General features: G+C 40.1%; 1 protein-coding gene across 5 annotated transcripts; it reads right to left on the reverse strand.

The window, feature by feature from the left end:
* Positions 1-100: 100 nt before the first annotated feature.
* On the reverse strand, positions 101-23,202 carry SLC18B1 (solute carrier family 18 member B1). Of its 5 annotated transcripts, XM_026120993.2 has the most exons (15): positions 23,069-23,202; positions 19,667-19,878; positions 15,688-15,827; positions 14,257-14,352; positions 12,450-12,523; positions 11,603-11,750; positions 8,698-8,854; positions 7,718-7,854; positions 5,946-6,047; positions 4,807-4,898; positions 3,544-3,639; positions 2,723-2,797; positions 1,333-1,426; positions 1,187-1,233; positions 101-666 (listed from the first exon to the last, which is right to left on the reverse strand). In XM_026120993.2, the coding sequence occupies exons 2-15, from the start codon at positions 19,686-19,688 to the stop codon at positions 594-596; spliced, it is 1,353 nt and encodes a 450-aa protein (XP_025976778.1). In that variant the 5' UTR covers positions 19,689-19,878; positions 23,069-23,202; the 3' UTR covers positions 101-593. The 5 variants fall into 5 exon arrangements, with proteins under 5 accessions (XP_025976778.1, XP_025976793.1, XP_025976784.1 ...); XM_026121008.2 differs by lacking the exon at positions 19,667-19,878 and having other exon boundaries at positions 23,069-23,180; XM_026120999.2 differs by lacking the exon at positions 23,069-23,202 and having other exon boundaries at positions 15,688-15,824; positions 19,667-19,866.
* Positions 23,203-23,257: the final 55 nt, after the last annotated feature.

Below are 23,257 nucleotides of genomic sequence, written 5' to 3' on the forward strand. Positions count from 1 at the left end.
TTACCTTTGCCTTCCATTCTCAGGCGCACTTTTACATAATACAGGTACTGCTAGACACAAAGTCTTTCAGGCTTTTCTTGTCTAAGAAAGTTCACAGAACTTCAGAAAAAAGTTGCTTTATTGAAAACAATATTATGCTTAATGCTTTGCCATTTCAAATTCCATTTCAACATTTTATCAGTTGAAGTATTACAGGATTATGATCTTCCCTTAAAAAAGATGCAAAAAATCACGGTAATAAGAACAGTAGTTTCATCTATGAATAACCCACAGCAGACTCAAGTGTAAAAGCTAGACATTTGAAGGTACACCTCTCCACATACAGTGGTGCACTGTATATGGAACACGGTTAAATAGGCTGACATTCGAGAATTACTCATCAGTTCAGTCAATCCACATGAGCACTTCCAAAAAGAAAGGCAGTCAGTGTTTAGTGTTTCAGAACAGAGATGCAGCTACAAGTAAACCGCTACTGGTTGTTCACTAGCGGATCACATATCCCAACTCAAGAATAATGAAACACTTCCAAGTCCACTCATCTCAAGACTAGGTTAAATCACAATAGTAAAGAGAGAATCCAAAAGTATGTCTGGCTATGTTTCACTACCCAACAGACGAGTTCTTTCTTCATTATTACCACGAGGGTTTTGCAGGCTAGAACTGGTACTATTTGCAGAGGGAAAATAAAAGGAGGAAGAAGAATCAGGTTTAATATTCTCTAGATATTTCTACACAATACTAACATTATAGCATAAAAGCCAGATGAAACATGGGAAGAGCTACTTGGATCACTTAAATTTTTTCTTTCTATTGCACACACAAGTTATTGCTTGTATGTATGTGCTTGCATTCAAATTTATCATTCCTACTGACATAATATACCTCACAGACATCCTCTTGGAGGAATTATCAGTAGCATTTGCTCTTTAACGCCATAGACCTGCTACTTGCCCTGTGCTGCAGGACCAGTTCTGTGTATAGAGTGAGCATTACTTGGTTTAGGTCTCTGTTTAGCTCAGTGGGGATTTAGTAAAGCATACAGACAAAGAAAGTATTTAAGCAATATTCTTACTGCTCATTTTTGTCATTACCATGTTGGTAGTAAGGTAAAAAATGAAAGCACACCTTTCAATAATTTGCTTTATAAGGCTATTAAGTAAAAGAAAGAATAAATATCTCGGCATACCTCCTCCTTGTGGCCTCAATGATATAGAATATTCCAGTTGAGAGTCCCTTCGAGGAAAGAGTCAATTACAATCCTAATAATAATGACCTAATGCAATGACTTATAATTGCAATAGATATAACAAGCAAAAATTTGTGATTACTTACACTTAGCAATGGCCATCCTCCTTGGATGGCTGAGGCCCATTCAAAACCCAGCTTTTCATACAGAAATCCTCCTAGAGTGGGACCTACAAATGCCCTGCAATAAATCAAAATGAGGTGTTGGCATGCCAAATTAAAAATAACAGATCATATTATCAGCATGTTGTGCCTCATGGCCTCTCTCCATTGGTCCATTCTTTGTCAACAGATTGCCTTCCACAGACCTACCTTTTCTATAATCCACAATAAGTATGAATTCTTTGTTTGCCATGGCCCCAACAAAACTGTATAGTTTCCTCCTCAGCTAGAGAAGGAGTTCATACCATAGCACTGAGTACACTCTTTTCTGTATCCAGGACTGCTTAGAGGCTCCATTAAGGACCGTGCTTTAACAGAATATCCACACAGATCACCTCTGCCACAAAAAAAATTTAAATCCTCTTCCCTCCAAATTTAAACTTTCCAAACTTCAAGACAAAAGACTGACGGAAACAGGAAGGTGGGAAGGCACACTGTGGCAGATATGGTTTTCATCACTGCAGTCACTACAAGGCTGACCTGTACATAACCTCTCTGCAGCTCCACACCTCTGTAAAAATGTCCTTGAAGTTATGCAGCTGTTGTCACCTTATGAAAGGGATCACATGACATGGTCACCTGCTACAGCTGGGGACAAAATGCTGTAAGGCTAGAGGAACATTCTAGAGGAACATATTTGGTAACAGTAGAAAATTGCATTTTGGTAACTGTACTACATGTACCTGTACTAAATCCTAGACCAGATAAAGAGGACAGTTAGTTCTTTGGTTATCTTTAAAAATGGTGCAAGTTTGTACCATTAAAACCCAGCAGGAGTCACAGAAGACTACAAGGACTGATAAATAAAAAATGCTGGAAGTGGCTGTCAATAGCATGTCTGTGTCCATCCCCACTAAGTGACAACTCTGAAAGGAGCTGCTGGTAGCATCTTTCACCCACTTCTGCTACGACTACTGGGTAAGAAGTTTAGATGTGCTCTGCTAAGCTGTGCAAACATAGACCTTGAATAATGGCTGGGGCTGTAAGAGAAGAGACTATGTCCTAAGCTATCCAGGACAAAAGAAGGTAAATGTGGAAACTGAGAGAGGGCGAAGAGAAGCAAGTGAGAAGCAGCTGTCATCTACTTCACTCCATGTAGGAAGACTTAGCTCTGTAAAGCATCTTCTAAATATTAAACATCTGTCTAAATATTAAACACTAAAGTAGACACCTGTTTGGTGAGACCCTTTTGAATCAAGGTCAAAACAATGTCTGCAATGAAAGATTTTTAGTTGTGACATGGCAGGCTTTCATGCGACAGTAGTGTAGAACAACCAAACACTAAATATTTATCCAGAGGTGACCGTTTACCTACCCAAGGGACCACATGGCACTGAGGAGCCCAGACACCAGTCCCAAAAGACTTAGACCTTCTTCAAATCCATTCTCACTATGGAAAGACAGACCAGTTAGACTAGGTGTAACACAGCACTGTGTCTCAGTCTATAGTCTTCCCCTGTAGGGACAGTTTTTTTCTCTCCTTTTAACTTGCACACGACAAAAGGTAACAAGCAGAGGTGTACAGCAGAGTCATGTCTGTTTATCACTGCATTACTCATTCCCCATATATCATATATCAAGTGTAAAACAATGACAGATGCATTTTAAGAAGGAAAGATCTTGTTTTAAGAGGAATATACTTTAATACAAGAATAAACTAAGACCATCTCAGGTCATTACTGACAAGCCATATCACAGACCTTGTACTTTGAGCTAGTATGACTCCTGTAGGTGCAGTCATTAATGCCAATGCACCCTGAAAATCCAGTGAAAATTGCTGGCTATCAGTCTTCCTAAGAAGCTGGAATAAATCCCATGTGTATGAAACTGCACCAGGATTGCCCCTTACTATGAAAAACAAAATGAGCTGAACTTCAAAGTGCTTATAGCACACAGATACACACTTACAAAACTGTATTTGGGAACATAATGACAGAGTATTATTGAGGTGGTCAATCAAAAAAATTAGGACAAAAAGTAGTGTGAGCTTTTAAGTATTACTCACTACCTTTGTCTCAAAAGAGAAAAAAAGCCATACCAAAAACCCACTTAACATTCACTCCTGAAAATACGGTGTAACTTGAGCTCTCTACTATAAGAGGGAACATGAAAGATATGTTGGACAAAATTACTTACTATGCACAGTGCAGTATCTCTGGAAATACCGGGATAGCACTCATGCCAAGGGAAAAGCCAATCAAAACCAGCACTAGGACAAACATCCACAGTTGACTGCAAAAGAAGCACTTAAAAGTAGTTAATTGTTTAAGAATCTTTTTCAAGTCAGCACACCATTTGACTGAAGGCTGCTGTATCAGCTCTCCATGACTGCCCGGAAAACTAGGTTTCTTGAAGCCAAAATGAACTCTATTTTAAATGAACACTAGGACTGGGAAATAAAGCTCTCCATGTAAAAAAGTTTTGTAAAAGAATTTTTAAAATTCTGCACTGAGTCAAGTATTTCCTTATTAAATGGAGTTCAACTTATGAGAAGCATTAATAGAAACAGTAGGCAAATGTGCTTAATTTGACAATACATATGTTCAAACTCCAGACTTGGTTTGTTGCACAAGTGAAGGATTTTGCAGATGAAGTTTTGTAGCCTAATACATTATGCCTAAAAAAACTTAGAGAAGACAATGTTGAAGATTTTACTGATTTCTTTTTCTCACCAGCTCATTTTGAAATGTATTATCTTCTTTAAAAAGTGTGAGCCTGGGAGGAAAGGGTTGACTAATTCTACACATTAGCAAGTCTATCACCAGTTTTAACAGAGTAGGTAACCCAGGACAAAAGGATTCTACAGCTGTTTTGTAAATGTAGCAGAGTCTATTTTGTTGTGAATTAACATAGCAATGCAATGTTCAGGTAAGATGGACATTATCTCTATTCAGCTAGCTGAAATTAAAGCTATATCCTGCCATTTTCCCCAGTAATCTACATAGGGGGAGAGAAAACTCAACAGTGCTGCACAGCCATGCACATAAAACCCATAGTTGATAAACTTTGATGAAACTGAGATTATAAAAATAAAACAGAAAGAGGACTTTGTTTTATTGCACTGGAAATGCCACAGAATTGGGAGGAAAGGAAAATAAAAAGCAGCACTTGTCCCACTGTGCACACATTAACATGAGCAAATACAATAACAAAAGGTAAAGAAAAATGATCCATTTTAAGAACCTGTCATTTCTCTCCTATTCTAGCCACACCTCAGTTTTCAGATGCTTCCACTGATATACATTCATGTTTGAGCCAAAAAAAATACTGCTTTTTCATGGTCAGAGCTGCTAACTATAGATTTATGTGGACATATATGACTATGGTCATTACAGTTGTAACCAAAAATATCACTTAAGGAGATGGCTCAAGAAATTTCAAGAAGAAGCAATCCTTTACCTTTCAATGTGCAGTACAGGAGCAGGTCCTAACATGAAAAAGCACACTGCTGTTATTAAGCCTCCACAGACCAGCAGCCATTTCCTGAGGTACTGTGAAGGAGAACAAAAAGGTATGTAGTTTGAAGATGTGAATTTGTAATGTAACCATTTCACCTTTCCTAATCCTTTTCTTCTAAATCTTCATTTTCTAAACAGTACTGCTCCTATAGAGACCATCATTACACACCAGCTAGGGATTCACCATTTCTCTGCCAGTTCTGAGCACCAGCAAGAAACACTGAATTCATCTCTCCTTGACACAAATGCAATCGCTGTCAGGAGCTGCTTAATACAGAGATTTCTTCAGGATGCTGAGTAAGGAGTGGTGCTGTTCTGCTTGCAAAATGTTTTAGGTCTTACTCTTCCTTAAGAAAAGAAATATCGTATAGCATTGCATGTAATTATAATGTGTGGCCAAACGCCACTATTAGTCTGCATTAAGGAAAAAAAGCGTCAGAAAACTAGCATTGCCATTCAGGCTGATCATGCAAAAATCTAAGTTGTTTTGTCTCTTTGATCAGTCAGCATGGCTGTCAACAAGGCAGCATTAGAAATATCCATCAAAGCTGATTCCTATGTTGCAGTTAAACAGAGCTAGAGAACGAGCTATGAAAGGCTAGCTCTCCTGCCATAGCCAATAGGTGTGCTGTTACACAAATAATTCTGATAATACATTTATTAAGAGATAGAAGTCAATACAGCTGGCCAAAACATCTTTATTCTTCTCCGAAAAGTTGATAAAATTAAAGGGAGAAGAAAAAACAACAATAACCACGATGAGTTTTACCACTTACTATATTGGCTGGAAAGCAGACTACGTTTAGTGCACCGGAAAAGTTCAAACATATTTCAACTACAGGATACTTGTCCACTGTCTTCTATGATTTTGGACTTTCTTATATTCTTATATATATGAACCCTGCACAGGAGACCTTTAAGCTGACAGGATTCAGCACACATGCAAGGTGCTGAAAGACAGATCCCTTTACAGTACTGGGCCTACATCTGTTGTTTCAATATCAAAAGTTCTCCAGTATTAACTACATATATATATACAGTGCTTTATCAATACTACACAAACAACAGGACAGTACTCACTGGCAGCTTGTCACTTAAGAGTCCAAGGAGGGGAGAAGACAGGGAATACGAGAGTGCCAAACCTAGAAATACTAAGCCCACATAACCAGCTGGGAGTTTGAACTATGAAAAGAAAGAAAGAAAGAAAAATCTAAAAATGCATATGCAACATTTATTGAAGGACAATCTGAGAATTGTATTTTAGGTCAAACTGCCAAAATCCGTGCATGATTTTTGGTATTGGATTTTACTGTGTCATACAGAGGTTTGTGAAGTTTGATGACTTCAAGTCATCAGCAAAGCTCCAGCCTTCTTCCACTTCCATGTCTTAGTGTGGAGTGACAAGGGCTGACATGACTGTGCACAAATCAAGCCTAAATAATCTTAAGAGTAACACTGAGCTTTGTCCCTAGGCCAGCACACTGGATTCTAACATCGATATCTGGCATATTTGAAAGAGACATTTCAGACACAGAAATTTAGGTTGATTTAGTCTTTACGTCTCCAAACATCAGTTTTATTTTCACTTTGAAAAGCATAAATACTGTGGTCATCCATGGTAAATCAGTGCATCTGTAAAGCAAGTGGTCCTACAAAACACAACTTGGGCTTTTCATCCAGAGGAGGATTTTTATTAGAATGAATAAGAGGCTTTTTGCAAGTACCCTGAGGTCTACAGTTTCCTAACGTAGAATCACCTTCCCATATTGAAGCAAAATATGGAATGAACAAAAAGTGTACTAGCTTCTCAAATGAGTGCTTTAACTACCACTTATAAGGTATTCCAAGGTGTTTCATGTGGCATGGACTATATAAATATTCATTAGTTTCTTGCCATATGCAAGAACATGATAATAACTCTAATTTAGTGGTTAAAACACTCACCAAGGCTACGGTCCTTTTACAGTGAGTGTCTGCTAGCGCAAAGCGGTGAGAAAGCAGAAGAGCCACACTGGCGCAGAATATTCTACAACGGGATATTTACAGACCCTGCCTGGATGGCCAAAACATACATTCACGTCTCTAGTGATGAAATAGGTTAGTTCCAAGTCTCCTCTGTCCTGGATGAGCGCTCTAAACGCTGGACTAGAGAGTAAAAAATGTAACAGTAGTACTACAACCTGTGAAATGCTATTCCCTAGACAAGCTATTAATAAACAAACCATTCAAAAATCATTACCTGACTTCAAGCTGTAACAGAACTGCTTACTTCAAATTTATTATCTTAAATATTGTGGACATTGGCAGGGGGGGTGGGGGGGGGGAGGGAGGGAGGAGCATTTGCCTTCTAATGAGCAATAAAAAGTCAGCCAGCAGGCTACATAGTTGCAACCAGTTTAATACTGGCACTGCTTTAAAAGAAGACAAAGCTGTGACATCATATCCCCCAAAATAAATGTTGCATCGGTCGATGGAGACATTGTTCGTAACTGTTGCAATTTTACAAAATTTACTTTCATAAAGAAAGAAAAGTCCCAGTTTACAAAATCAGTTGCTGTGCCTGTTCAGAGAAGGGACTCTGCAGCTGAAAGCCAATTAACCAGAAAAAAACCCGTATATCTTAAAGGCCCTAGATTTCTTCATTTTCAGAGGTACTGACATCCTGCATCAACAGATGAAGTAAATGGGAACTGTAATTTGTCAGTACTGTGGAAATCAAATTATTTAAAAGCAAACTAAAACTACTGGATTTGGATAAGGTTTAATATTGTTTACAGTATTTAAACTAGATTTATAACCAATTATCCACTATTTAGGAAGTCACTATTTTCTTGCACGTTAAGTTGACTTACCTTCTTTAGGACAAACAGAGACATTGTGGGATCCAAAAATCCCAAGCATGAACTTAGAGAAAATATAGTAAGACAGAGAAGCAAGACTTTCGGCAGAAGAATGAGCTTCCAAAAGGAGTCCTTGCTAGGGATCGAATCTGTCTCAAAAGAAAAAGGGGGAAAGTTGCATTCTTTTTCATAGCATAAGCTTATGAGTCATTTTCCTGCCCCCTCCCAAAACAACCCCAAATTAAAAACAGTATTTTCCCTTTTATAGCCCTGTTAGGCTTGTAATCTAACAAGCAAATGGAAGCCAATACTAGACTATTATGCAACTGTAACTAGAAAACTATCATCTTGCATGAAGACTTATCTTTAAACTACCAGTTCCAAACAGCACTATCTAAAATTTCAGAAAATTTAGATACATTTAACTGCATTACAGTTAAAACCTCTGTTTATTAACTTTAACATCCATTCATGTTAACTAGATCTTGCATCATGCACTATAAATACCCACTTTGCTCTCTCTGTAATTTTTGGGTGGGAGGGAGGGTTCCCAGCATTAACCCCTCAAATATGTCAAGTTCTCTTGCTCCAGGCAAAACATATTTCCAGCCTTTCTTCAACTAGCTACAATGGTAAGCTGATGCTAAGCAGATACAACTGATCCTTTACAAGCCCTGAAGCCAAGGAGACACAATGAAACAAAAATATATCTCAGATCATTCCTATACAGAGAGCTTAGCATTTGCAGAAACGGACATAAAAGGTTGGATTCATTCTAGGCCATCCGCATGCATTAGTTTTAGTTAGCATTAAAACATGGGCCTGATCAAGAGCACAAATTAATCTAGCCGGAGCTTTGCCCTCTGAGCTGGATCAGACTCCAGAAGTTGATGTTTTTCTAATGGACATTTATATACCTGAGAAATTAAGGTTTAGCTTAGCCATTTGTCTCAAGCTGACCAACCAAAGGAGTCAGGAAGGAGGAAGCTTACCATATTTTGGTAATAAGCACATATTCACAGGCACCAAGACCAACACTAGACTTCCCAGTGTAATGAAAGGGATCTCATAACCAAATGATTGATACAAAAAGCCACCTAATGGTGGACCCAACACCAGTCCAAGCCCTGTAAAAATTTCAAGGCTGCCCTAAAGGATGAGAAAGAAAACAAATCAGAAAAAGTCAGTTTGCTAACAAATTCTGATATAACAATAAAAAGATAACCACTTCTCTGAGGAGCAGTACAATGTAGTCAGGCTAGAAAAAAGAGTGAATTCATCACTAAGGCAAGTAGAGACCTTTACAAAGGGGGTTAGCAAAAGGAATTTTGCAGTTGTCTGGGTAACAGCTATTGCCTCTCTTGCTTCATTACAGAGAACCACTTGTATTTGAATCCATTGCTGTGTAAGCCACTCAGCTGCCAACAAATGTGTCTAACTCCTGAGACAAGATGATCACTTTACTGATAGACAGCATCTGTAGGACAACTCAGGCTGAAGTGATCATTTCTCCCGCATGCAAAGTTACACTATAACCAAAGGGGGAGGACTCAGACAAGCCTACCTGGATGAATCTCATCTTGTAAGATGAGTTAGATGTTTCAAGTTAAAGCTCTCCCTCCATAACCAACTGTTTGGATTTAGTGACTATAGGTAGGGAGTAACACAGAAACTGCACTGGGGAAAACTCAGCTTCTTAAGTTATAGACAAAAAAAAAATCTCACTTCTTTATCAGATCTTAAAAAAAAGGACAGTAATGCAGTTGCATTTAAATCTCCTTGCATTACAACACCATAGTCAACACTGTCAATACCTGCCATACCTGCCTCAGCATGTCATTAATCAATGCATAGACCAGCCCTTGCAACAAGTAACAGTTGGTCAAAAGAGTTACTTAAAGTTTTGATAACTTCTGGGACTGGAAAAGATCATAGAGTTTCATCTACACAAGAGAATTGTTTGGCTTTAAATTCACTAATACAAGCCAGAGCAAATACCTCTGCAGTGAAGCATCCAAACTGCATCCAAATTATGCTCTTACTTCTGTTGCTCTGGGATTAAAGTATTTATGTTTGAGGAGACTCCAATTTAAAATCAGGCTATGCATCATTCAATCCTACTGAATTAACAAATCCATTTTGGGGGGATACGGCACTGGATTAGTACACATCAGGGTATACTTGATATTGTATGAAAAGTGATACTGCTTACGTTTTGCAGTTGTATACCTCCTCTGATAGAGGGACAACGTTGACAGATGCTGGACTTCTCACTTCAACAAGGCTGACAAGCCTATATTTAATAACTCCCCTATACATTCTTTAGGGTATCCAATGGGTAAAAAGTGGGCTGAAAGCTGGTACCAAAAGGGTAAGGAGAGGAAAAGCGCTTTTTAGTTTCTAGCAATATCAAGAAGGGCAACAGGAAGCAAGGCTAAAATTCCTCATCCACTCCTTCAGGCTTTATTTTACCCTAGGATGCACCTTGATTAACCTAGCCAGCTTATCCTTCTGCCTACTGCTTTTTCAACCACCACGAGGGCATAATAGCAAGAAGAGCTCTTCATCAGTCCATTTTGAAGGGATGAAGCTTAAGGCCAGTAACTTACATGAATGAATTTGAAGAGTTTTTATTCTTATGCAGAACATGCCATCACAGTATATGATAAGGCAAACAGATTAACATTTAAAAAGTTCTCCACATGTCTTCTGATAGTTAAGCAAAGATAGGTACCAAGCTACAGCTGTGTTATATTTGAAATTGTGTTCTTGAGGCAACTTACACCACCACTTACTGTTTTCAGCAGTGCATCATTTTTATTGTCCTGCCATTAATGTTTCAGACAATTTTTTTTCTTGAAGTCTGATGGTAAGATAGACAACTTTATACATCTTTTATGTCCAGCTAGGCTCCTTTAAATTGAGGTTTACTTTATTTACCTATTTAAATTACATTTTAAAATTTGCAAACAGGAAACCTTAACATTATTAACTGAATAAATCCAAAGTATGATTACAATGTATTACCTGCTTTTCAAAGAAAATGCCAGTTCCTCATTGCTGATACAATTTATTAGTTTTTAGTATCTATCGTTCGTATATACATTTATAGAAGCAACTATATGGCTGAACAAGAATCTTAATAAAAGCATCAACTTTCTCAATGTTATTAAATATTCTGAAGAATGTCCTTAACGTTTAATCACTAATTAAAGTTTAACCCAATTATTTCTGTCAGTCTGTATTTGAATTGAAACTAGAATTAAAGAAGAGGCAGAAAAAGCAGTATTTTATTAAATATAAAGTTCCCCCCCCCAACAGTATAAAAAAACCCAATGAAATAAAGTTAATCTTTAATTGGACTGAATCACTGATGACCACAAACAGTGCTCTTCAGATTTCAAGAAGTTCTAGCTCTGCTCTTCTCATATCTTATCACTTTTATCAATAGATTACACAAGAATAAAACCAAAGTTGTTTCCAGTTTTGCATCTCTCATTCGTTTAAATCAAGGCTATTTGAATGAATTACTCAAATTTGTTGAATAAATTGGAGTCGCGAATATTCCTACCATCCACATGGAAATAGTTATTAAAAGCTGCATTATCATTTTAACAATCTGGTTTCAACTGAAGAGATTACTACTACCATCAATTCAGCGAGCTGTCTTCAAAATTTAAGCAACTAATACCTACTGCTTGATTACTTATATTTAATTGAAGTTATGCTAAGGTGTAAACTTGCTCTAGAATTGTGACTTTATATTATGAATGAACATTAGATTTCAAGTACACCTGAATACAAGAGCAAATTTTATCCTACTCCTTTTTCGGCTGTCTACAGGTAAATTCACTGTGTTGTGGGTACTCAGCTATAACATTGGTTTTTTGTACTTACCATGACAGTAGCTATATTATTGGGGAATGCCTTTGCAAGGCTTGAAAATGATGCTGTCATTGCTGCTGCAAAACTTATCGCATCCATTGCTCTTACTAAAAAGCACAAACTGATGAACACTGTTCCACTGGGCACCTTGTCTAGCATTCTGAAAAAGAGCAAATTCTTAAGATGCATTCTCAAGATGCGACAAGCCATCTGCTAAAGGCTTCTGCAACAGCACTTCTTCTTAGTTAAAGGACACAGTTACAAGAGTCGCAATGCTATCTATTACTACATTGTTTTGAATCGCATTGGTAAAGTCGTCTCCTAACCTGTGAAAAGCTCCAATGCTTTCTGCTGTATTTCATAGCTTTTCCAAGCAACTATGTGAGGAGCCTGATGCAACAAGTTAAAACTACCTAATAAAAGCTTCTTTTATTTTTAATAAAGTTTTTATTTTGCTAAAATGAGCAGCTTATTCTCACTGGCTGCCAGACAAATCCTCTCATTTGCAATTAATACTTTTTTAAAGAAAGGAATAATTAAAATATTATGCATAAATAGTTCCCTTACTGCTGCACTTTGACAAGTTCCTTGCCATTAATTAGAGTAGTTATTTACACATATAGGACCTTCATCCTTTGCTTTCCAAGTACTACACAAGCTTTGAAACCAACTGAAAGAGAGTAGCATTCATTCTGCTTAACAAGGGAGAGATAAAAAGTGAAGATGCAAAAGAAGTTAAGTAACCTATCCAACACCTAAAATATGCCCACAAGTTTTCAATTTTGTTTTGTGAACCTCTTTTCACCTGAATGAAAATAAATCAGAAGAAAAATACAATAAAAAAACAAAAATTACTCACCCAAACAGAATTGTAACACATCCAGAAACAAACATCCCTGCCACAAACATGAATTTTGCTCCAATTTGTGTAAGCTGTAAATTAAATATCATTTTTACATGTTATTATTTCAGAACTAAATCAAAAATATTTCAAAGTACATTACTATTAAGAAATCAAAACATCAGGGGCATCTTATAGAAAATATAACTAACACATCTGGAGAAACTGCTCCTGCCTGTGTGCCTTCATACAATACTGAACCTAAAAATATTCTAAACGGTTAAGTGACTTAACCCAGTTTTCAGAATGGTAAGACACTGGTGCAGTTAACTATTTCACAGCCATTTGCTGCAGCTTCTGTACAGCAGCAGATTACAGCAGGACTCATCATTACAAACAATCATTTACACTAAGTAATACAGTCCCCCTCCAGTACCGTCAGTGATGCCAAGTCAGCAATAAAGTACCCACCACATTTATGGCAGGAGAGAGGCTGAAGAGACTCTTTCAGAAAAGAGTCAATGGAAGCTGGTTCAAAAGCACTTTTATCATGAACTTTAATACCACAAAGCTTTGGAATAGGAAACATGGTAACTCCAGCCTTCTCCAGTCTCAAAATTACCAGAAAAAGAGACCTCATCTTCATTCATTTCAGACTGAATCATTTGGGTGATGGATGACGAAAAGCATGCCATAAGCCTAACTCAATCCAGTAACAAAATATATCTGAGCTTCTAATTCCATGCCATAACTTCCCCTAAGGAAAGCAGACATTTCAGCCTGTTTGCGTTGTTCAGGCCTGAGCAAAGTCCTTGTGTTTCAGCCATTATTACTGAAGCCAGTATTTTGCTGAGTTTCAGTGAAATCCTCATGATTTCTGACTGCTAGACTGTGCACCTCTGTTGATAAAGATCTGCTCATTTCAGCATCTTCAGTGAAGACAGCTCTCTCCCATATGCAAAGTACTTGGTGAGGTTTGTACCATAGCTGAAGGCCATCACGGGCACCTAGGTTGGACTGAGCAATAGCACTTGTGTGACATCTTGATGAGCCAGCTCATCCCCAGGAGAAAATCATGGGTCAGAGGAGAGACTGTGCAGCCAAAGAAACAGAAGATGGTGAAATTGCAGAAGCCTCAACTTAGGCAGAGTATGACACAGCAGCAGGTCTAGCCAAGGAAGAACTAAGAGTGGTACTTCAGCATATGAACACACAAACTGTTACACAATTTATTCATAATTTCTCCAGCAAGAAAAAAAATTCTGAATCTGTGTGAGAACCTAAGTTACAAGAAATGGAGACATTTACCTCATACTGAGGTATGATCAAGAGGAAGGGAAAAGGCAGTGAAGGAGCAGAGCATTGTAAGAGGAGGAAATGTTATGAAAAGGCAACATACCAGAAAAGAAGAACGGATGCAGCAAACTGAAGAAAAAAAAAGCCCTTATAAAATAGGCCAAGGCAAACAGAATAAATAAGTGCAATAAATAAAAAAAGGGGTGGAGAAAGGTAGGTAAGGGGAAAAAGGAGGTGAAATAAAGAATTAAATAAACAGATTATCCTGAAGCAAACAAAATATTACCAGAGAAGCAATCCGGAGACATGTCAGCCATCTTATACTATCTTCAAGAACTGCAGTGAAGAGCAATTTTTAAGTTGTACTGACAAGCTCCATCCAGACTGACTAGCCAGGCTCCACTTAATACAGAGACAAGCCTTCAAAGGCACTACTGAAGAGACACCTCTCTTCTCTGCCTTAGAGAACTATCTTCATGTATCAACCTGTGTCATCACAGAAATAGGTTATAGCTTGAATTATACTTACATAGTTTCCCAAGATTAAGGAAGCCAAGAAATTGAATAAAGCAAAACATCCAAAAATCATGCCAACAATTGTGTTACTGGCACCTTTTTTTTCTGCCTGTAGAGGGAGGAAAAAAAGATTACAACTTAGTAAAGATGGAAGCAAACTCTTGAGGCAAATAACATTTAAGCCTTGCACTATTTTTTTTTTTTACTCTCCACCAGTTCAGTTACAAAGCTCTCTTCTTTCTCAAAAAGAATGGAGGCTCACAAGGTAATAAGAGCAATTTAAAGACATCTTGTTCCTCTATTTAAGTTATAGTTAATGAAGGAAAAAGCAATGTTTATTCTGCAATGAAATGGAAATTCTGGGCTGTTTGCTGTACTACTGAACAGGTGATCAGACTTAATACAGATCCCTTAAGCTGGTGCACAAGTGGAGCCAGCTACAGAGATTTGATCCCTCACAGAGTGGGAAGGCAGCGAACAGAAAAGCTTGTTATCTTCATTGTATCACATCTCCCCATAAAAAACACCAGGCAGATTATTGACCTGTCCAACTGAGAAATTGCAGTGGTAAAGTACGTTCCAGAGGTACAGATAGTACGCTAGAATATTCAGACAAAAACGGTCTTAAGATTTTTCTGTTAGAGCTTGAATAATTGGGAACAACTTGGCCTTGAAAGAAATGGACTTCTGCTGCAAAGGCACCATGACAATTTATGTTGCATCCCTATTTAAGCATTGCATTCACTCAATACAACGAAAGAGATTTTTCCAACTGTTGCCAGGGCAGTAAGTTTAACACAGTGAAAGATGGCCAGCATGAGCTAACAAGTGGGTAGGTATAAAGAAAAACAGTCACTGAGTAGCTAAGGCACTGCAGCGCAAGTCAGGACATAGCTAGAGTGTTCATCTCAGCTCTACCACCAAACTGCTATGCAACACAGGGCAAAAAAATTGTTTTACTTCTCTAAGCACACATTTTTCCTTCTATCTCTCATCTGTCCTGTCTGGATAATCCAGAGTAATCTGACATTTTCCATACTAAGGACTGGATGTCAGCTTGGAGACCTGTTTCATGGACTTAAGAGCAGATGGAAGCTACACCTATATGGGTCACAGCAGGAAACAGCTGCTGAGCTGAAGCCTTATCAGAAAGCCTGAAGACACCTGAAGCCAAGCAAGCAGACATTGCCGTATCATTAGTCTCCTGTCTCCTCTGCAGCCACAGGGAAGATGTAATTAGTCTATAGACAGGATCCAGGTCACTGTTACATACACTCTATAGTGTTTTAGCCAGCATCAGTTTCTCACTATGAATTCTCACAAATTAAAAGTGTAACTCAGAGCTCACACACAGACACAAAAGTCCTATGACGCTCAAGATCTTTTAAAAAGTTTCAACACACAAAAAATATTTTGAGAGTAGCTGCTTAAATTGTTGGTTTACCTCTACAGGGAAAAAGGGTCCCAGGATCGAATAGCATATCATTGAACTGAAGTTGATAGAAGCTGCGGCAACCATTGTAAATAGCTGCTCTCTGGTAAATCTTCCTGATTCTTCACCAAGCACTTCTGGCATGCCATCTTCTTAAAACAACAACAAGAAAAAGCTTATAATATAATCTGATAAAGGGAGGCACAATTTATAAACCATGTTTGAAAATAAACATTTATATAGGACTTCAGCCTTGCATGCAAATTTTGCCATAAAGATTCCATCTTCTCAATACAGTACTAAAACACTGTATAAATGGAGAGTCATCTCCAGCCCTGAAACTCGTTTAAGTACATCTCTGTAACTCTATAGGCCACCCTCAGGCTTCACTGAAAGTGCATGTGCAAGAACTTAAACTGCACTCCCAGCGCATTAGCACACGTAACCCCAGCAAATCATACATAACCCACGGCGGACTCTCTGAGCACCTGAACCCTGCTATGTAGCATGCCCTATTATGTAATAAAATATCAAAGAGAAACTTGCTCCTCACTTCTTGCACGCATGCCTTGTTTCGCAGTGCAGACTACAGTCATTTCACAAATAAAACACATCAGAACATAACGGGTCAGGATTCCTCGACTTCTGTTCAAGCCAGACCTAGTGCTACAGGAGTTTCCAGCCGATTGCTCTCACACTTAGAGCCCTCCTCTCCCGCGATCGCGCAGCCCTTAGCGCAGCCACTGAGGCTTGACTCTGCCCGCACTAGCGGCCTGAGAAACCCTGCGCACTTTCGCCGCCTTCCCCAAACGCTCCCCTTCCTACAGGGAGTTCCCAGGACGAAAACGAGGAGTGAACGAGGAGGGATACCCGGTCCCCCCGCTCCCCACGGGGATTCGCCCGCCGCCGGCGTCCCCGCCGCGCTGCCCCGCCGCAGCTCCGCCGCCGCCGGGGCGCCCCGACGGCCGCGCCGGCCCGAGCACGGCGGAGAAGGCAGGAGAGCGGGAGCCCCGCCGCTCCCACCTGGCGGTGCCGCGACCTCGGCGCCGTCCGTCGCCTGGCTCCCCATGGGGGACGCGCCGGGCTGCCGCAGCGCCCGTCAGCTGCCCGCAGCTCCCCACGCCGCCCGGCCCCGGCCTCGGCCAGGGCGGCCGCGCCGACCACCGCCACTGAGCATGCTCGGGCCGCGCCCGCCGCCGCGGAGCCGCCCCGCGCGCCGCCCGGCAGCGGGCAGAGCGCGGGCGCGGGGCCGGCGGGCGGTGCGGCAGCGAGGGAGCCTCTGGGGTGCTGCGGAGGGGGTTGGCCACCTCCGGGCTTTTCGTGCCCCTCTGCGGGGATTGCCAGCCCTGACGGGAGAGCAGCGAGAGCGACAGATCCCGGAAAGGTCGGCCGGGAGAGCAAGGTAGGCACGAGGAAAAGCTGACCGTTCCTCACCACGATAGCTGCAGCCACGTGTGGAATTTTCAGAAATTTCACCCATTTTTGGAAATCAGCATACTTCAACTGAAATGTGTTTCCACACTCACTTGTGCAGGAGGGGTACTGTCATTCACACAGGTAGTGGTATAACTGCCACAAGGCTTCACAGAGTCTGATAATAACCAGTTAGCTCCCAATACTACTTCACATCTGGGTTAGTTGAATTAATTATTTGCTTACTGGGCCTGGCAAAACAAGAAATGAGGCTCATGTGCTGTAGGTACAGCAGCTTACAGGTACAGGTCACAGGCAAAGATAACAGAGGAGGTAGCAAGAAAAGCTGTCACAGGAACAAGTGGGCATTTTCTGGTTATAAGTAAGCTTAACTGTGACATTAGAAAGACGTTTGCAGCAAGCAGAGCAATACACATTCTAGAAAAGCCTCACAATGGAAGTGTAAATCCTATGTATGGGCTAAACCAGTTTATGAATATGATGTTACTGTGATTGCTACGGACAGTAGGGAGCTGGGGGTGATGACTCAGGCGGTACTTGCCGCTTCTGTGCAGCTAAATGAAGCTTTGACGGTGAAGAAGGGATTGGTCCTAGGGACTATGCTGGCCTGGTTACATATCCTAGAAACATAAACACTTTGGCCAAGTTTTGCACTCTAAGAGTCTTCAGATGTGACTGGCAGTTACTGATCATTAAGACGGCTGACTTCGTCTTGTAAGCACAACCCTTAATTTATTTTAAAAGAGTTATAATGTTTCTGCTGATTCAGTGATCAAAGTACATCATTGCTACTTAGTGTAGCTAGTAAGCCAGATGGCTTATTAAGACTGGTAGAACAAGCAAGCTCACTACTCACCTATACAAAGGAAATCCAGCAAGTCACAGGAACAATAAAACATTAACAGAAGAGCTAAATGACAAAGTTGTCACAAGAATTAATGGCTATAAGCTAGCCAGGAGTAAATGCAGGCTGGAGATGAGAAAGAGGTGATCTAATCAACACATATGGCACATTTTTTTGCAGGGAGGGGAGGAAAGTGAGGAAGAAGATCAGGAATGACCTGGGGAGAGAGGAAGGAACCTCTTCAAAGAGTAACAAAAAGACAGCCCAACTATTGTTTGAGGAGAATAATCAGTAATTACTTCTTAGAAGCGCTGTCTTGGCTATCTGTATCTAGGCATTCTAGGATTGGCAATCAGTATCTAGGCACTAGTTATAGTATTAAGATTCCTAATAAGGACATTTCAGAGTAAATGTTCCCGTCTATCTAACTTTAGAATCCCACACACCATGTGACAGGAAAGATGAGAGTTATTTTCACAAGATTAAGAAACTTTAAAACCTTTTGGCAGTCACAGAGAACAACAGCCACACGTTCCTTTGCCGAAACATATTTTGACAATATATTATGTGTTGCATATATTGTGGCTATGAACTTGCCTTCACCTTTTCCTGTTTCCTCCAGAAAAATACATAGACATAAATTCTTTTCACAGAAACTGCCCTTCAACAACCTTACACAAAAGAAAGAGGAAGGGTGCTTGTAAGTGATCCTGAGTCCAGCAAAAGGACAATAACGAAATGCTGATATATGCAAAGCATGACACACAACTACAGGTAATAAGAGAAACTTAGATTTGAAGTGAGAAGAAAAAATAAAGCCTTAATTTTGTGGGTACAGTTGGACAGTCAATACAGCATGCTCACAGGTGAAATACTTTTCACTCCACTACTTGCTGTCTTCAGTCTAGACTGCTCAATCTATAGATTCCAACTACTTTGAAGACCCAGTTCTCATTAACAATTATATACAAAAAATGATTAATTCCTATAAAGCCTATGGAGTCAGATTTCCATAAAGTCAACGTGTGCAAGAAAAGGACAAAGTGTTGGAATTGTTAATGCCTACACCAAGTAGCAATGATATACTGTGATTATGGAGACCTATGGCTCAAATAATGAAATGGGGCTATGAATTCTGTATACTTGTATGCAGTTTACTAATGTAGTGTTTATAGTTATAAGAGGAAACTGGTTAATGGAACATGTTTGTTAATTTCTCATATCTTTTTAAAAAAGGAAAACTTAAAAATAGCTATAAATATCTATCAACCTTTGAACTGGTATTCATTACCAGCCTGTCACAATAGCTTTTCAAGTTTAACAAGAAGAAAATTTTTAAAAGCATATGAGTTCTTTCTTATGTCAATTCTGCAGCAACTTTAAAAAAATGTATGTTTCAAGATACCAGATCATATGCAGAATTCATACCTGGGAGCAATAAACCCTCTATAAATACTGTAAATAAAGCCTGCATACATTTTTCATGTCCATGACATGAAAACAAATGAAGAACACTTGCTGTAAGAACAACTTGCTGTATGGACACCTATTACATTCTGAAATGTTCAGCACAACATGAAATGCACACACCTGAAATGTTCAGGTGGAATATACATCCCTTACTATTGTACTGTATATTTTAGAGATCTTAGAAATATTTTTTGCATTAGAAGCTAGAAGTCAGTTAGCCAATGCGTATTTGCATCACATTACCCATTCTTTTGCCAGAAGTCATAGTAGTTGCATGCAGGTAGTCAGCAAGAAGTATACAACAGCTGTAATGTAATCAGCAGCCACTTGGGATGCAAGTTAGCAAACTGGGATGGAGTTTCCCTTTACTAAAATCAAGAAGTCTTTACTCTTCTCTCCCTTCTTCTGAGCTCTGTCATATGCATAATCACATCCATGACAGTCTGGCACAAAACCTGTGGAAGGGAAAGAAAATCAGCAAACTCTTTTTTTTTTTTTTTGATTGTCATGATGGCAAAGATTTTTCCATCATTGTTGAAATTCCATAGTTTATCCTCTTTCTGAGACTGTAGAATGATCTCACCATACTTTCTACAGGTCTTTAAAACTTGACACAAATGTCTTTTGTACACCTGAGTAGCACTTCATTAGCTATTCTGGACTGGTCCCTGGAGGCCCTTAGAAAATTTACATTTGCCACCTCTGGGCTGGTAAGCAGGACTTCTGTGGATGAGAAGTTATGTAAAAAAAAAAAAAAAAAAAAAAATCCGTGGTGAGAAAATAGGTAAAAAATAGCCTCCCTCTACAAAAGTATTGATGATGCAGAACATATTTCTGAACTGTGTGACCAGAAAATACATGATTGTTTAGGAAGACTAGGATGGAACATGCACTGATGTTATTTGAGAGGAGGCTTCCAGCCTGATGTTTCACAATCCTGAGAAGTCTTGGCTGTTTTGGAATGAAAGTGAGATAATTCTCTCTTGTGAGATTAGAAATTTATCATAGCACTGCTTGTATTTTGTATTCCTAAAAACACAGAGTTCAGAGGAAAATAAGTTTTGCAAGGTTTGTTCAGAACTTTAGAGGCTAGCAGTGTCAGGACCTTTCTTGAGACTCTGATGAATAGAGACAACTCAGTTTTTAATGGCTGATACCTTCCTCCTCCTACCTGACTGCCTCACTGTACAGTGTAGCTGTCTGAACTGCTTGTCATTCAGTTCCTGAATCTCTATGGTTTATAAAATGGCACTTAAAGTCAAACTATAACCAAAGGCTGGCATTCTGAAGAAAAGATGGGTCATGGTTGCCAGGGTAAACACAGTGTGAAAGTAAAGAGGTTACCAGAGCAAGAGACCACGGAAGGAGGATGGCTGAGATACACTATATCCTCACTGCAGCACCACACTTTTGAAAGAGCCCCCCCAAGTGCAGTTGCCGTTTTGATCATACAGGGAAAAAAGAGGAACGTTGCCACAGGGGAAAGGGGAACAGTCAGGGAGAAATCAAGAAACTGAATGTAAAGCAGAGAAAGTAGTAGCTATGACTAACAAATTTTTAAATGTGTGCAGCGAGATGGTGAGGTTGAACAGATCACCTAGAATGGCTACTTGATGAAATCCAACTGCCTGAAAGTTATGTGACAGCATCTTGCATGTATTGTTCCTCTCCCTGAATCTAAGTTTATAGACAACACATTATACTAACTATTTATAAGATGCGCAAATCTTGAGAGGACTGAGTAAATTTCTGTGATAGGGTTGGCGATTTAGTAAAACACAAGGTCAGTGTTCACATTGCCACCTTCTCAACACCCCAGCCAGGCAGTTGCACTGCATCCAGAAGCTCTTTGTTTTCTATCCTTCTGCTTGTTACACCACTCACCCAACCTAAGTGGACTGCAAGTACTCTCCTAGCAGTGTTATAATTCAAGAACTTTCTATACCTTTGTGCCTTGTTTCTGCAAGCAATGCCCAGATAAGGAGATCCTTTGCCTCCGTAGAACTCCACAAGGAAATACAGGGTGCAGAAATGTGGTTATCATTGAGCAAAGCAGCGCAGGACTGCAGTCCTTGGTTTAAACAGATACCATACAAACTTGGTTGTATGCCAGCATTGAAATGGCATGTTGTTATACAGTCATTGTAACTGCAAACCGACAGAAATACAGTCTAACAAACTACCTATTCTTTCTAGGAAGCAGAGCAGAATGGTAGAGCATCTGCAGCAGTGCCAACAATGTGGGCAGAGGGCTCACATGAACAAAGTTCACATTAACACATTGCTGTGGAGTGGACTTCAAACAGGACTACACACTTTCACTAATTACTACATACAAATACATATATTTACTGTTATATAAATGAACATTTCAACACAGAGTTCAGTACCAGTGAAAACCTCCCCTCCACATAAAGATAACTTTTATCTTAGTGTAGGCTTTTTCTCTTGCAACTGAACTAGGAAAACTGTTCTTGTGTATTCCACATACAGAATATTAGACTACAATTTGACTGTCATTATCTCCTTCCTTAGATGTAATACAAATCTTTCACATGTGCATACTTCCATCTCCTAGACAGAATATATATTGCACGCATATATAGGAGATATTTATGTATCTTTTGGCTGTCTAAGGACCTTTTGGTATCTCATGATGACCTTGAAAGGAAAGAATAGCTTATTGTTCCACTCAGTACAAAAGCTCCTCTATAGAGTAGGCTTCTTTGGGTATTTTTTAAGGCGCCCATGAAGATTAAATGATGTGTATAGTAGAAACATTCTCTCTGTGGAGAGGGAGGGAAGGTGGGCACGACAGTCTGTGTGCGTTTGCGTGTTTTCTGGGGTCCAAGCAACGTCTCCATGAAGGAAATGGCATATTCTCACTTCCAAAGCCTCTTCTTGCAGAAGGAAGGGGGAAGTCATGGCTAAATGTCCCACAGGAGCTGCTGAACAAGAACACCCATTTTAGGGCTGCAGTGGAGAAGTTCAGAGCTCCAAGCAATACATGAAGATGGTCTTACACACCTTGGAGTCTGTGCACTTCCTGTAATGGGTGATGGTGTTCCTGCTAGTTTTGCCCTTGATAGCTCAGAGCACCAGGAGAGGAGTGCTCCCCACACCACAGTTTGTCTTTGCAGCTGTTTTGCAGAGGGCTCAGGTTAGTTGCCGTCCCTTCTGGGCCTCTGTACCAGGATGTATACGTGACTGCCTTACAGTTGACACTGTCAGGGAGAGAGACAGCTGGAGCCTGGGACTGCTGCAGCCACGGCCAGGCCTTTCCCCCATGTAGTCTCAGCAAGGGTAGTGCTGCCCGAGTTTGAGCCCAACGGGTCAGTTCAGGGGCAGCTGAGCTCACCCACCCTGGTGGGTCACCTTGTGGACAGAGTCTCCTCAAAACCGGGACTTAAGACAGCATTTAAATGGCAAGATGTTAGATAGTCATTGTAACTCCAAACTGACACTCCTGCCACTTGAAGATGCCAGAAAGATCACAGGAGGATATATTGTAGAAAAGGTTACTGGTAATCACGGTGACAAACATTCAATTCAGGCTGACTGCAACTGGACAAAAAAGTATTTGAAACACGATGACCTTGCTGCACACACAGAAATCAGCTGAATCATATATGCCCATGCACTCACATTTAGCGTGCGCGAGCACTGCACAGGAACAGGGATGTGCGGCAGTCCTGCGACATTCCCGAGTTACAGCCAAGGGCTGTCCGCGGCGAGGCGGACAGGCAGGGCAGCGGAAACGGCCGCGCAGGAGCGCTGCGCACCGCGGGGGCGGCAGGACCCCGGCGGGGGAGGGTCGCTGCGAGCCGCCGGTTC

The sequence above is a fragment of the Dromaius novaehollandiae genome, chromosome 3 (assembly GCF_036370855.1).
Source record: "Dromaius novaehollandiae isolate bDroNov1 chromosome 3, bDroNov1.hap1, whole genome shotgun sequence".
Lineage (NCBI taxonomy): Eukaryota > Metazoa > Chordata > Aves > Casuariiformes > Dromaiidae > Dromaius > Dromaius novaehollandiae.